This window comes from Manacus vitellinus, unplaced genomic scaffold (assembly GCF_001715985.3).
Source record: "Manacus vitellinus isolate BGI_N305 unplaced genomic scaffold, ASM171598v3 scaffold_22_pilon, whole genome shotgun sequence".
Classification (NCBI taxonomy): domain Eukaryota; kingdom Metazoa; phylum Chordata; class Aves; order Passeriformes; family Pipridae; genus Manacus; species Manacus vitellinus.
Genome location: NW_021939632.1, coordinates 3,310,789 through 3,325,749, shown reverse-complemented (window position 1 = coordinate 3,325,749; position 14,961 = coordinate 3,310,789). Strand labels below are relative to the sequence as shown.

The 14,961-nt window shown below is 39.8% G+C and overlaps 1 protein-coding gene across 11 annotated transcripts in view; it reads left to right on the top strand.

The window, feature by feature from the left end:
• Positions 1-14,961, top strand: part of KALRN (kalirin RhoGEF kinase) — a 330,405-nt gene that overhangs the window by 26,296 nt on the left and 289,148 nt on the right. For all 11 annotated transcript variants that reach the window (XR_003915798.1, XR_003915799.1, XM_029959838.1 and 8 more), the window contains exons 2-3: positions 378-570; positions 4,756-5,268. Coding sequence is in view for 9 of the 11 variants with exons in the window: in XM_029959838.1 (XP_029815698.1) it covers positions 418-570; positions 4,756-5,268 (666 nt within the window). In the remaining 2 variants the exon portion in view is untranslated. The remainder of the gene's footprint in view (positions 1-377; positions 571-4,755; positions 5,269-14,961) is intronic.

Sequence of the window (14,961 nt, the reverse complement as noted above, 5' to 3'; positions counted from 1 at the left end):
TGCCTGTTGACTTTGGCTGTGGGTTGAATTCAATACATTGAAAGCAGAATCCACTCTAAGTACATATAAAGAGCTTCTATACAGGCATATATGATTCTGGTTTCAATTGTGTGGAAGTATATATGGTTTTAGTGAAAATTTGCATTAAATGTGTTTGGCAAACTATAATATGGACACTTGAATTTCATGTAAATTAGATTATAGTAAGATTAATACAACCTTTCTGAAAGCCTTCATGCTGTGCAATATTTTGTCTTTTATTTTAAAGTATAACATTCCTTGCTTTGCCGTGAAGCATGGAACACTAGCAACAAAAGTTAAGTCTCAGTGTGACTTCCCACAATATTAATTATTATGATATGCTTGTATTCCTACAGCGAAGATGTTTGTAAACGAGGATTCACTGTTATTATCGATATGAGGGGATCCAAATGGGATTTGATCAAGCCTCTCCTAAAAACCCTTCAAGAAGCCTTTCCTGCTGAGATTCATGTTGCCCTGATTATAAAACCTGATAATTTCTGGCAGAAGCAGAAAACAAACTTTGGCAGTTCCAAGTTCATCTTTGAGGTAAGAACCACAAAGAAATGTATGGTAAAGTATTATCTGTGATGAGAACTTTTCTTCAGGTAAAAAATAATTCCTACACCCTGTGACTGAAAGCAAAAAGTACATCTGAGGACTGGGAGTGGGAGCAGGAGTGGGCTCATGCCCTGGCATCAGGTTGTCTTCTGAGTACACTGATGGAATGAGTTGCATATTTCATGTCAGAGGTTCACATAGTTCATTTTGCTGAGGGTTTTTTTGTGGAATTTATTTTTGGTGGTGTTGCATTAAATCTTTCCTTTGTTTCTCATAGGAAAAAAACCATCAGCAAATCAGTTAAAATGCTAAAGACAAAGTTCTTTAGAAGCAAGTGTGTGGGTTTGTTAGTTGCCTTCTATGCAGCTTCATGTAGTGACTTTTTTTGGGTAAAAGATATTTACTAAATTGGCACCTCTTTATATTGTCACCTCCTTCATTTAATTGAGCTTTACAATTCAGGGGTAACATTATCACGTGAATGATAAGGTGCCTCAAGCAGTGCACTTTAGTTTTTTGTGAATTTCAGCTTCTTACATGAAGAGAAGCAAAGCTCAGATGCATGAAGTGCTCATACTTCAATCATGCCCAGCCATGACTTAGTCATGTGTTGTTTTTTCTAACTCACTGAAAAACAATTATATTTTTGGCTGTCTTACCAATCCATTAATTCCAGAGAGACACTCAGATTTTACATCTCTGGAACTCAGTAGAGAATTTGGCTATAGCTCTTAATGTTTATTGCAATGGAAGACTGTATTTAAGTATATATTTAAGATTTGTTGACATCAGCGTGATATAAATATATCCTTATTTTGAACATTTTCTTTGAAGCACTCTTGAATTGGTGTGGGGAATTAGATTGGTGTTACACATCACACAATTTTACATTATTATCACAATTTAAGTATTTGTACACTTTCCCCACCTGTTTCACAAAACCCAGTCAACTTATAAATTTTGCTTTGATTAAATAAGTCTTTACATTCCTTGGCTACTTTTGAGGACTCTGCCATCAAAATAACTTGCACTTGCTATCCCATATGCTATCCCATGCTTCCCTCTGAAAGCAAGGCTGCCTCCATTCTGGGTTTGTTACCTCCAGAGATCCCTGACACTTACTGAAATCACTGCTCCTGGCAGAGGCAGCTGCCATCACAGTGCAATGGGATTGGCAATGCTGCCTGTGGGGAATGAGATGGATTGGGGCAGTGGGAAGGAGGAGGGAGATGTATGGACACAGAAGAACGTGGAGCAGGAGGGAGCCTGTGCAGAGACTAGAAATAGAATAGTTTTGCGGGATGGGGACTGTCTATTTAAAAAATATATGGGTGCTGAGGGGCAGTCCCATAGTAGCCCAAGAAAACACAGGGTATGCATGTATATCCAACGCTGAATTTCAATCCTCCAGTGCTTTAGTAAACAAAAACAATGTCTTCCTAGAGCTTCAAAACCTAGAAGTAGAGTAACAGAATTAAAATACATATTTTTAGAATATTTGTTTGTTTTTAAAATGAATTAATAGTTTCTGCAGGCTTTTTTCTGTGTGGAGTTGGTGTGATGATAATAAAGAGTAAACTGTGATCAAGCTATTCCTCATAGTTACAGATCTGAGTCTGTATTGTGTTAAAAGCTCTGGACTTGTTTGCTGTACATGCTGGCACACATGAAGGGCATTTAAATTTTGTGTGTGTTGTTTGTGCCATTGAGCCTTAGTCTGTCTGCTGGGCTGTTCACGTGGGTGTCTGTAATGGGTTACAAGATTTTGGACTGGAGGAGGAGCGTCACTGCTTTTGCTGTGTACTGGACCACCTGCAGATACTTGGAATCATAGAATGGTTTGAATCCTTCAATTCCACAGTGTAAACAAAGATTTCCTAAGCTGTGGTCCACCCTGCAATATATGCACCACAATCCAGGAACTTCTCTTTTAAAGGATTCTTGGGGCTGAGGCTGCTGCTGTTCATCAGTAAGCTCAGACTCTTGGGCAGCTCGTGCTCTCATAAGAACTGAGTATCAAACAAGCTTCACAGTTCAATATGACCCACATTTATTTGATTTATGTGGGGCAGCTCACAGGTACCTTCTCTGCACTGAACTGTCATGGTGATTTCCCGCAGCTCAGATCAAACATGAGGGCCTTGGCAGGAACACACTGCAGTGGAAGGCAATGTAAGTCTCTACTGAGTTGCCCCATCCACAAATTCAGCAATAACCAGTGTCAGTTTTAAGGCCAGATTTCTCTTTTGAGCTTAATGGAAGCATTATGTGTGTGCCAAGGGACTGTAGGACCCTTAGTGGAGGCTAAGGATTTGGATTTTGTGTGGTGAGACTTCAGCAGAGTGTTTATGTGTCACAGTCCAAAGTGAAGCAAACCCACAGATCTTCACACAAAGGAAAAGGTTTGGTTTATGTATGTGGACTCCAAAGCTGCCTGGCACTTTGAGGAATGGACCAGGCAGCTTAGTTATCAGTAATTCAGAGATGCCTTCAAGATTATTTTCTTTCTTCTGCTGAAAGAGTCTAAATAGTGGACAGCACTTTTTAAAGTGATTTCTAAAAGAAGGATGGTTACCACCTGCCTGCCTATTAAGATTGTTTTCATTAGAGTTTAAAAAACTCCTTAAAAACTCAAACCTGAAAAAAGGAAATTTCTGCAGAATTTGTGAAATGAAAATCCTTTCTGCTATCTCATGTCAAATTTTGTCCATGATTAGACCAGTGCTTCCATTAGCTTGACAGGGGGATTCCCAAGTGTTAACCATGAGCAGAAGTGTTTTCCTGACAGGCAGTTAAAGTGTTAAATTGAATTATCTTCAAGGGGTCATTGTCCAGGTCAAGAGATTTAAAAATTTGAAAAACTTCTGAAGCTACATACTTCCCTTCCCACTGTTTGTTGGCTCTTCCCACTGTCTTCCCCTTTCCCCAAAGCAAGGAATAATGCAAGAAAGTTTTAAAATAATCTTTCTCCTGAGCATAAGTTCAGTACAATCCCAATTTTAATAAGTTCCAGAATGCCTGATATTTTTAGATAGATACAAATTGGAAGAAAAGGCTTATTATTAAATTTAAACCAGTGGTCAGCCTGTTCTTTTGGACATAATTCAGGAAAATGATCACGACTTCAGGTGTTTTTCTTTGTAGATGACTTTTATAGGATTGCTGTGACTACTGGGTTCCTCCACTTCTGAAGAGCACAAATCCTTACAGTCTTTAGAGGCCTGATCTTTAGGGGATAGATATGCAGTCACTGATGAATATCACAGGCCTTTAAGGACTGCCAATTTGAGTGTTAAAATGACAGCACTGAAAATCTCTAGTTACATATGAAACCCTAAGCTTGTATTTCAGAAAAAGAATAATTTGTCTAGAATAAATGGGAACAGCTATTGGTTGTTGCATCCTTAAACTGTAATCTGCTTTCCAGACACCCAGTGCTTTTCTCTATCACTCAGTTACTGAGTTTGAATGAATTAAAACCATCTCTCATTGACTGTGTGTGATTTGTGAGCAGTACTTTCTATGGGCAATAAATTCTAGTTGTTAATACTCCAATGACATTTCACTTTTACATTGATTTTGGCTTAATTACATTAGGAATTGTTAATATGGAAGAGATCTGCCCGTGGCTGAAGCCAACTGGAATAATCTGGAAGAAAAAACTCAACACGTTGTGTGTTTTGGCAGGTTGCAATACCTGCTTCAGTTCATATGCCTAAAATATTTGCTTCTGTATAGCCACTGGCTGGGGTGTAACACAAGTAGCAGAATCCCTGTAACACCATATACCTGTTCAGCGAACAACCATGTCCAGATATCCAAAAGCTGCAGGAAGATGTCTTCAGTGTCCAGCTGCGTTGATGTAATCTGTAGCAGAAGCATTCTCATTATTTGTTTTTTGATAGTCAGGCTAGCTGAAAAAGGTAGACATTATTCCAGTAGATATAATGTCTTTTAATAAATAAGTAAATCAATACCATTAATAGCAAAGTTTCCTATCCAGTTAATTCATCAAAATTAAACATAGTCCTCAATGTGTTTTACAATGTTCCTTCAATTATGTATTGATGGGGAAAATAATCACTTCATGCACCAGGCATCGCTTTATGGATTGCACTGTTGTTTCTGATTAGATGGTCACTGATTCAAATGCTGTCCTTTTCCCTTCCTTAGACGAGTATGGTGTCTGTTGAAGGCCTGGCAAAACTTGTGGATCCTTCTCAACTGACGGATGAGTTTGAAGGGTCCTTGGATTACAACCACGATGAATGGATAGAGTTGCGTGTCTCATTGGAAGAATTCTTCAACAGTGCTATCCATTTATTATCAAGGCTGGAGGATCTCCAGGAAATGTTGGCTAGGAAGGAGTTCCCAGTTGATGTTGAGGGCTCGAGAAGGCTGATTGATGAGCACACACAGCTGAAGAAAAAAGTGATTAAAGCCCCCGTGGAAGAACTGGATCGTGAGGGTCAGAGGTTATTACAGTGCATAAGATCCAGCGATGGTTTTTCTGGTAGGAACTGCATTCCTGGAAGTGCAGATTTTCAAAGTCTTGTGCCAAAGATCACCAGCCTTTTAGACAAGCTGCATTCCACCCGGCAACACTTACATCAGATGTGGCATGTCCGCAAGCTGAAACTGGACCAGTGCTTTCAACTCCGGCTTTTTGAGCAAGATGCTGAGAAGGTAGGGAACAATCTTTTCCTTTCATACTTTAAACAAGACACAATTGCAAGGACACTGTGACCATTTTTTCTATAAGTGGCAACATGAGGTGTTCATCCCAGGTGTAAATCTCATGTTGTCAGCAGATGTACTTTGTGTGACTCGTAAACCAGATTCATTGAGCTAATTGTTGGATATAGCAGACATAATGATATCCAAGAGTAGCTTGTCTCTGTGACTTTTAGTGAAAGTTAATCTGATTTTCTGTGTCACAATGAGTATATTTAGTAGACATTAGCACGAGAATTGGGCTTTTTTTCAAGTTTCTTTTGCAAGGCTTATGAATATATTTATCTACTTGTCACGGCACCTAAAGAAGAATGATTTTAGGGTTTGGTTCACTGTGATTATTGTTTGCACTTCTTGGAGTCTATGGGAAATTTGCAGTTTAAATCCTCCTAATTGTTACCTCAAAGAACATTTTCAGTTTCCCATTCCTAAGAAATCCCAACAAGATTTTAAATGGGTAAAATCTTTAGTAATGGCTTTGTACCAAGGCCGTGGCCACTCAGTTCCCACAGAACAGATCTGAGTCTATGTTTAGGTTAAACATATGAACACTCCAAGAGAAAGTATTCTGAAGTAACAGCAACATGCAAAGCCCAGTGTGGCTGTTTTGCATTTTAAAGCACATAAGGATGGCTTTTGAATTCATACCTGACGCTGAGTCAGTGCCCTGTTCCTGTTCACCAGCACAAGACCTTATTTGAGAAATATTTAACAATAAAGTATTCCATAGAGATTTCATCACACCTTCATGTTTCTTGGATGTTTGCAATGTAGTGTGTCAGCCTGAATGGCATGTAGTGTGTCTTGAAATGCAATACAATATACAAAAGTATGTAGAGCAGCAGAAGTACAGGTAAGTAACAGGGACTTAGGAAGCTATAGTTTCACAGGTGTACAGTACCACATCCTCATTTCCTGCCTCTTCAGAAGATACTAATTCAGGAACCTGTATTAGATAAGGAAGTCCCCTACAAGCAAAGCACAGCAGCTTGTCATGTTTGTTGAAAAGGTTGGCTAAAAACCAGCCAGAGTTCCCAAACCAAGTCTCACAAACAGCAGCATGTACAAATTTCACTAATACACGGTAAAGTATGCTCCTTACTACTCGAAGTTTTTGTCTGTTTGCCTCTGGAAGCACATGCAAGTACAGGTTTTGGGAATTTACTTTGTAAAAATTGTGTTGTGCCAGAGTCTTGGCTTTCTTACTGCAGGAATGCTTGACACTTTCTTAGGTGGTTTTGTGAGAAGTCTTTCCTGCACATTTAAAATTCTAGGCCAGAGAGGTAGGGTACTCTCAGTGGAAGGTACTAAGCTCTCAGACCCATGTTTATCTAGTCTGTACATCCATCAAAAACACCAATCTGTGAATCTTCTCTTCTTAATGTATTATCCAGTTGTTTCACTAGTGTGTCTGCCTGGACAGACCCAGGGGGATCTCACTGAAGATGGTTTTTTTAATCAGCTACAAGTTAGTATTATTTTAAAACATCAGGGAAAAGCACATTGCTGAAACAAACATAATCTTCAGTAGTGCTGAGCAACACACATGACACTGTTTTTCAATGCATGTACTAAATATCTCTAAGACATGTTAAGACTGAAAAGGCTCCATCATTGTATAATCAATCCTCCTGTTGGGAAAACCTTCAATTCAGATGAACCCCTCCAAAATAAAAGTCACTGCAGCATCACTCAAGAATGTATAAGGGCAGAATTTTAATTCCAAATGCTCCAGTTTCTTCTTCTCCCTTTTCCTTGTGTGTCAGGTGCTGTAAGGAGATCACTCAATTCTGTGCTTCCCAGCAGTGGTTGTATTTCAGTGGTCCAGTATGGATTTTCAGTTTCTTTGGGATTATTCAGATGACTGCTACTTACTAACATAATTTTTAAATTTATGATTGTGATTATTAGTAAATTATTAATATTTAGGAAGTTGTGATGAATAAAGTTATAAGCTGAAAGCCTCTCAGATCAAGTCAGTGTCTGAGAAGTTCTTGTTGCCAAGCACTGTTCTGTAGTGTTGAAGGAAGTCTCCAGTATGTTTCCCTTTTACCTCCTGAGCAGGAATAAAAGGATGGTGTGATGTAAGTCTGGCAGTGTGACAGCTACAATCTTTGCACATGTTATTCTGAGGTTGTTAAGTGTAAGGTTTAGGCAAGTCAACAAAAAGGTGAAACCTTTGAGGTGAAGGAAGAAGCAGTGAGAATGTGATTCCTGCCTTTGTAACACTGTCCATCTTGAGTGACTCCTGTTTGACAAAACTGGCATTCTGGTATTCTTGATGTCTCTTATTCATCTACCTCACATTAACTAAACACACAGTCTTGATTTGGCTTCTCTCTGCTTTGGCACTGCTTGCCTTTCCTTGACTGCTACATTTTCCTGAAGAATAAAAAATATTTTGTTGTTTTATACTTTCAAATCTGTCCTTTTAACTTCCCCAGTTGGAGAGTCCCTAAACTCTTCCAGGAAAGGTTGCAGACTCTTTAACTTCACGTTTCACACGCGTAGACTGATTTAAAATATTGATGTGCCTTTTCCATGTAGCTGCCTTTTGCAGGTCTCTTTGAAGTAGTCTGATCATCTCAGACTGGAAAGTACTTGTTTCATAAAATGTTCAGAGCTAAATCAAGTCTGAGCACTGTCTCCACTGTAGAAATAACCACCAGTGTGTCTGTGTGTTGAATTTTAGAGTTTCCAAGTATGTCCATTTGCTCAGTTGCGCTTTACGCTCTACATGTAGGTGTGGTAGCAGAGCCAGGATAGTCTTCATCTCCCAGGGAGAGCTGCAGCTCTTTCCATCTAACCTGGATATGTCATTTAGTTCTAATCAAATGACAACTCTAATACCCTGTGAAAGCTCGAATTCCAACATAAAATTCCGAATATAAACAAGGTTTTAGATTGTTTTTTTTTTTTTTTAAATATCTCTGTATACTCATTGGGTGATATTTCAGGAAACCTGTTCTAATAAGGAGAAAACGAACAAGGACTTTCCATTTTCTTGACATCTGTGATTTCAAAAATTTCAGGTGTCCTCATTACCTGAAAAGTTCTCAAAACTGGGATAGAAAAAAAAAAAAGGGACACAAGAACTAAAAACACAGAGTATTTTAAGGTAGGTTAATTTTTGAACCCTTTCATATTAAAACACCCCAAATGTTCCAAGCAAATCAATTCAGTTTTTTTCCTCCTATAGATCCCCTCTATTGGAACATTTAGAAATGGCAGTCATTGCCTTGACACACAAATCATACAAACTACAGGTATTACAACTTAGAGAAGTCTGTAGAGTTGTGTGCTGAACAACTCCTATTATTGGCAAATAAGCGGAATGGGTGGCAGTCACAGCCTGGGTTTCTCCCACTCAGATCAGTGAATGAGAGCAAAGCTGTCTATGGAGAAACTTTGTCTCTAAGTCAGGCCTTTAGGATTTTATTTTCCTGTACTGGGGCCAAGGGAGGGGAGAAGTGGAGCTCTCACATAGGCAGAAGCAGTGCAGTGAGATTGAATCCCCAGATGGAGACTGGAAGCTCCTTGAAGCTCAAGTCAGCAGGCAGGTCAGCCACGTGGGGAGCTTTGGCAGAGGGGTGTGAGGAAGCTCACATGCTGTGCAGTGCTGACTGTAATGATCTGCTGATAAATAACACATTTCAGCTGCTGGCATAGCTCTGTTCAACAAATTTATTCCTCACCAACTAATATAGAAATACATATGTACATACATATAATTTTGAAACTAGAACTGAGGCTTCAGTATGTTTTTACTGGGTAACAGGGAAAATATTTTTAGTCACCAGTAACTTAAAAAATGTAGCCCAGTCTAAACTGAATATTGTTTGAAACAAAAAAACCACGATCTGCGTAGATCCAACTATTAGAACTATCTGAGAAATGATAATTGGTTGGTTGAAATCTGGACAGGGAGGCTAATTCAGGCAAGAGTCCACATGTTTTGCACTTGAATAAATACCAAAAAAAGACAAAAATTATCCTTACACGCTGTACTTTCCAGCTTTTCTGGAAATCATTTGTAACTGGCACCCAATTTGACTTTTTGTAGGAATTTCCACATCATTCTGGGTTGATTCCATATCAATTTTACTACCCTGGCATGTATGTGAATGAAAAACAGCTATCATGATGTAATCAGCAATGTCCACATTAAGTATAAACAGTATAGTCACCAGCTGGACTGAACTGAGAGTCTCCACTGTAAACTTGTCACAGCAGAGCAAAGAGGAGGCTGCTCTAACACCACTGGGGTCAGCCCCAACAGGAGGCAGAGGGGTCTTTGCACGTTCTCTCTGTCCTCACCTCCCCTTCTGCTTCCTGACTTCCCATCCACTACACAAAGGCTGACTCCAAAAGATGGCAATGGTAGTTAGAAAATGCCACAAGTGAATTTCACTGGAAGTTTGCGGTGGGAGAAACATTTTATTTGGATCAGGCCAGCTTTGTAGAAAGTCTAGTGGCAAACCACAGGCCACATCTAGTCTTCAAGGAGCAGTGAAGCAGCAGGCTTGCAGTCAAAACCAACTGCCTCATGTACACCAAAGCTTCCCTTTGAAAAAACACAGCTCTGCCTGTGATTTTCCCTGTGGAGCAGGCTCTGGGAAGCTGTGCTGGCTGCTGGGGGCTGCCGTGGTGCTGCTGCTCTGCAGGTGGCTTCAGTGAGAGGGAGTGGGAAGCAAAAACGGCTTGCAGCTCATACCCCACAGCAGCTGTTGCTCCCATTTCCCAGGTGATGTGACCAGCTGGAAGGGCAGCGAGCACAACAGTGATTGGAGTGTGAGTGATTGGGCAGTGAGCACAAGAGTGACTGGAGATTAACAATGCAAAGTTCATAGATAGAAGACAAGTTTGGAGGGGGCTATAAGCAAAATGATTAAGGGGGAAATAGGGTGCAGTAACAGTTGCATCAATTCTCCTGCATCCTGCTCCCTTTGCAAGTGTGGGCAGTGAGACCGTGGCACTGAACAGCACACACTGTGTCCCTCCTTTCTCACACCTGCTTCAGGCCTCTTCCTCAGTCAGATTTCCTTAAATAAGGGAACTGATATGTTATTTTACTGGATAAGTGCTATTAAACTTGGCCCCAATGTAGTGAAATAAATTATTTGGCATTGGTTTCCCAAGGAGGAAAATCACAGATATGTCATCTATTCCTGTCCAGTATCCTATTCCAATCCCCCATGAAAGTATTGGGAAGACTTCTACTGATTTTCAGCAGAAGCACAAGATAGCCATTAACTAACAATATACCCACCCTGAAGTGCTAGAGAAAATTTAGGAGTTCCTTGTTTAGAATGTCACTTAAGACCAGACAGATTTAGTCTAGAAAAATACAGATAAGCTCTAGCTCCACAGCAAATACAGTGGAGGGAGAAGAGTATCTGAGAAGTATATAATCTGAGTGTTTGAACCATGCTCATGTTGTTATTGAAGTATTACATCTGCCAAAGGTTCGTGTTCCTCAGAAGGAAGGAATGCTCTGCAAGCTACTCTTCGTGTAAAAAGATGCAAGATGGCTTTGATGGATAACAGAACGTAAAATGTGGAAATTTATGGTGTGGTTTAGGTGAGAAAAGATGGCTTTAAGAAAGAACCACTGATATCTTGATGTTTGAGAGAAGGAAAACTATCAGTATATTTGTGTCTGTATGATACTCACTTTAACTGTTTCATACATTTCTTCCCCTCTACTGCGCTTAAAAATTCTGATGCTGTATGTTCTGTAATAAAATGCATTACAAATCTGATTGTGTGATCCTTCTTGCTAATAGAAGGCAGTTTATTTTACTACAGTCCATTAAGTAGAGCAATTGTAACTGCTCCTTTAGTCAAGTGATGTGTGGGGAAGCATTTCATAGAAATGGGTCTTAGTTGACTTTCTGGAAAAGCAGCACAAGAAAGACTAAAAAGATTATCTTTTTAGCAACATCTTCACTTTCTTCTACATTTCCCATCACCTCAATTTTTTTTTTCCTTTAGGAGTATCAAGAGACCCTCGAAGTGACACATAAGCAAACAATAGAGTTTTTCTGTTTGCAATGTCCTATTAACCCTTAAGGATCCAGATAATGTCAACAGGCACAGCACCTGGGACAGACTCTTCCGACTAAGATAAAATCCACTCAGTGAAGGACCATTTCTCCTCTCTTATTTCACTGCAGGAAGCACTCGGTTTCTTTGATCTGTGCTATGTGCCAGATATACAATTGCCTCCAAGATTTCATGTGAATTATTGGCTTAGAAATTACTGTAAGAGGGATGTGTCCCAGGGAAGGAGAGTGGGAAGCCAACAAGGGGAGTACTAAGAAGCTGACAGAGGGAGCTGTCATATGTGAAATGAATACAAAATGAATGAGTTCTGGGGAGGTGGTTAATTAGGACTGGGGAGGAGGCAGGAAGCATATTAAGAGGGGACAGAACCAGAATCAAGATTGAGAGCACATCCTTAGTGCCTTGCGTCAAGGAGAAGTACATTTGCCCTGGGTGCTGTTTCACTGTGAAAGGATTTGTTACTGAATGAATGGTATTTAACAGTTAACAGTAATAATCATACAGGCATAATAATCATGGATTAGGCATGGATTTTTGTATAGGATTTAGATTTCATTTAAGTTATGTGAATACCACATTGGTGTGCAGAACTCAGCATGCCCTGGATTTTCCATGTAAGTACTTACACCATGGATATCACAACAGCACAGTAAGTGAGCGTCACAGTAAGGAGCTTTCCTGGAGATTTTGAGCACGGGGGGTGTTGTTAGACCTGGGGTAAGCTCTGTAAGACTTCTGCAATAAAAGGAGTCAATGAGCTTAGTGTCTTCTGCACAGACATTTGACTGAGGGTCCAAGTGAGGCTCATTTAAGCATGTTTCTTTTATCCTTAGCCCATTCCAAATGTCTGTGCAGAGAAAGGACAGGGCCTTGGGGTATAGATACTGTCTGGGAAAGGCACTGAACTGGCAGTCTGTGTTTGTGAACAGGCATGTGTTTGCTGAGGGCTTTATGAGAAGAGTGACCAAGAATTTACCATTGAGAATAAATTAAATCTCTTACCCATGGTCTCAGAAAAGGCATTCTGAGAGGACCAATTTGTTGTTGGTACCTACCCCTCTCAGACCAAAGTATCTGCTTCCCTCTTCATTGGGTGAAAACACTCAGTTTTAGGCCAGTTTTAGCTGTATCCCTGATCTGATTGCATTTTGTTGCTTGAGGTCTCCCTGAGTTGTCTGCTAAGAAGACAGAGACCTGGTCCTGTACAACAGAGAGAGTCTCAGCTTCTACTGAAATCAGTGAAGGACTCATGGTGTCTGTAAGAGCTCCCCCCTGACAGGCACTGCCTGAGCCAGAAAGTGTATCATGCTCTGGTAAAAGTTTCTGACTGTGGCTCCAGCCCTGCCGGTGGCAGGATTAGCCAGTGCCACCTGCTTATGGTAGTAAGACCATATTTTTGTCTGTCCATGTTGGTGCCTCCCCCTCCAGTATTCCAGTTGTGTTAGTACACATTTGCAACATCATGGGCAGCCTGATTTTCCAGCGCTTGAAATACTCCTAATATAAGAACAACAAGCTTTGGAAGTGTTCTTGACACAATTGGTTCTCATTTTTATCATAGAGAAGGAATATACAGACCTCTACATATGTGGATTTGGAGTAGATGTTGCTCAAGAGGAACATTTAGTCTAAGTATTTTAAATTGCCTTGGCATCTTTGTCTCTTCTCATGCTATGGACTCTTGAACAGAGCACATAGTGTCTGTTCTCTCTGGAAACCTTGTTTCCAAATCTGGCATCTTCTCCCTCATATTGCCAGTGAAAAATGCTTTCTTTTATAATCTGAAGTTTCCCTTAACATATGGTACCTTTTTTTTTGCTATAGAGATTCTCACTAGACAACTGTTCATAAAATCAGACTTGGGATGCCAATGTTATGAAGGAAAGTCAGCTAGCAGCTTAAATAAGCTGCCATGTGAATAGAAGATCATCTTGTCCCATCCTTTGTACTTAAGCCCACTCTAAAACTAAAGCAGAGGAGAGGATAGGCCTCGTGTTCAACATGAAGTGTCCCTGACACAGAATTTCCAATACCAGGCAGACCACAGAAAATAGGTGCAGATAGGTTCCCAAATTGTTGAATTGGCAGACACTGTCTTACAATATCAGATCTTAAAATGTTAGAAAAATTATTATATAGGTGATATGGAAAGGAGGCTTAAATTGAGACTGAGCTGGGTGTATAAACAATAGTTAAGTGATTGTTTATATGGCATGTAGCATAATAAGGCCCTGAATTTGACTGTGGTATTGGTTGTTTCAAGCAAAGAAGTGCATATTTTCAGTTGTAGAATGCTTTTGGAGTTATAAGGGTATGGAAACATTCCTACTGAATACAGATATATATGCACACATGGTTTGGGTTGCTTTAATACGATACTGCAAATATTCGGCTTCACTTCAGCTGTTTTGAGCAGGACTTTTCTGATAGCACCAATCAAGCACAAAGGACCAACACGAGAAGTACATATCAAAGAGGGAAACTGTATATTCATTTCTAAAAATCTGTTTATTTCCTCAAATGAATGTATGCCAGCTCTAATCACTTTTACTTAATTACTTCACACATCTTAGAACAAAGAAGGTTCTAAAAAGCAGGTGAGAATTGAAAGTATGTAGCAATAACTCTATTGTAGCAGGTTTTCATTAATTTTCAGTGTTTATTCAAATGTGTTCTTTGTTGTGTTTCTTTTTCTTTTTCCTTCCTGCATTTTAAAATAATTGAATTCTTGCTACTGAGTGCTGCTCCTGCTTTGTCTTGAAGCACATTGGTACTCTCTGTCATGGGTAAGCACCTATGAGGTGTTCAGTGCAGCTGAATAGACAGTATGATGCTATGAATACATCTTTACTGATTTTTTTTATGAAGCTCTGTGGTAGCGTAACAGGGCTTTGGCTCATGGATTTCCCAAATTACTGGGTTTACTGGCTCTCAGAATTTAATTTTTTTGTTTTAATAAAACAAATAAAAGAACAAAGTTGGCCTAGAAGCAGAAAAAATGTTATAACCAGGGTGGTTGTGCACAGAGTGTGTGTTGGCAGTTCCTTTTGATGCTATGAGCATACATGTCATGTGCTAAAGAGATTTCATAGTGGGATCAGCACCTTCATTTTGGAAGGCTCTCAGAGTGGCAGCTAAACTGTGTCAAATCTGCAATTTCTCTCACCTAGTCATGGACACAAAAGAATCATTGGGGAACTGTGGAGGTAAATCCTCTCCAGCACCTACAAGGATAAATTATTTGAAAAATCCTTCACCTTTAAGAGGAAGATGAATCCTGCATAGCCCATATCTCTCAGCTCAGGAACCTGCATGTCGGGACTTGCAGTCTTTGCAGGCTGTAGCTCTGAATTAAAGATGCAGTGAGCTGACATCTGCTCTGTTTAATATGAAATCAGCTTCTGACAGGTTGTTAATGCCATCCACAATTTGTTGTCCCCAATCTAGAGTGAAGAGTTGCTGGAGCGGGAAGTAATCATGGTGGGCTCTATGGGAAGTGTTCATTATTTTGACCACTGCTAGTCACACTTAATAAGATCCTGTTCTTGGTACCTGTAGGAAAAAAAAACACACAGATTT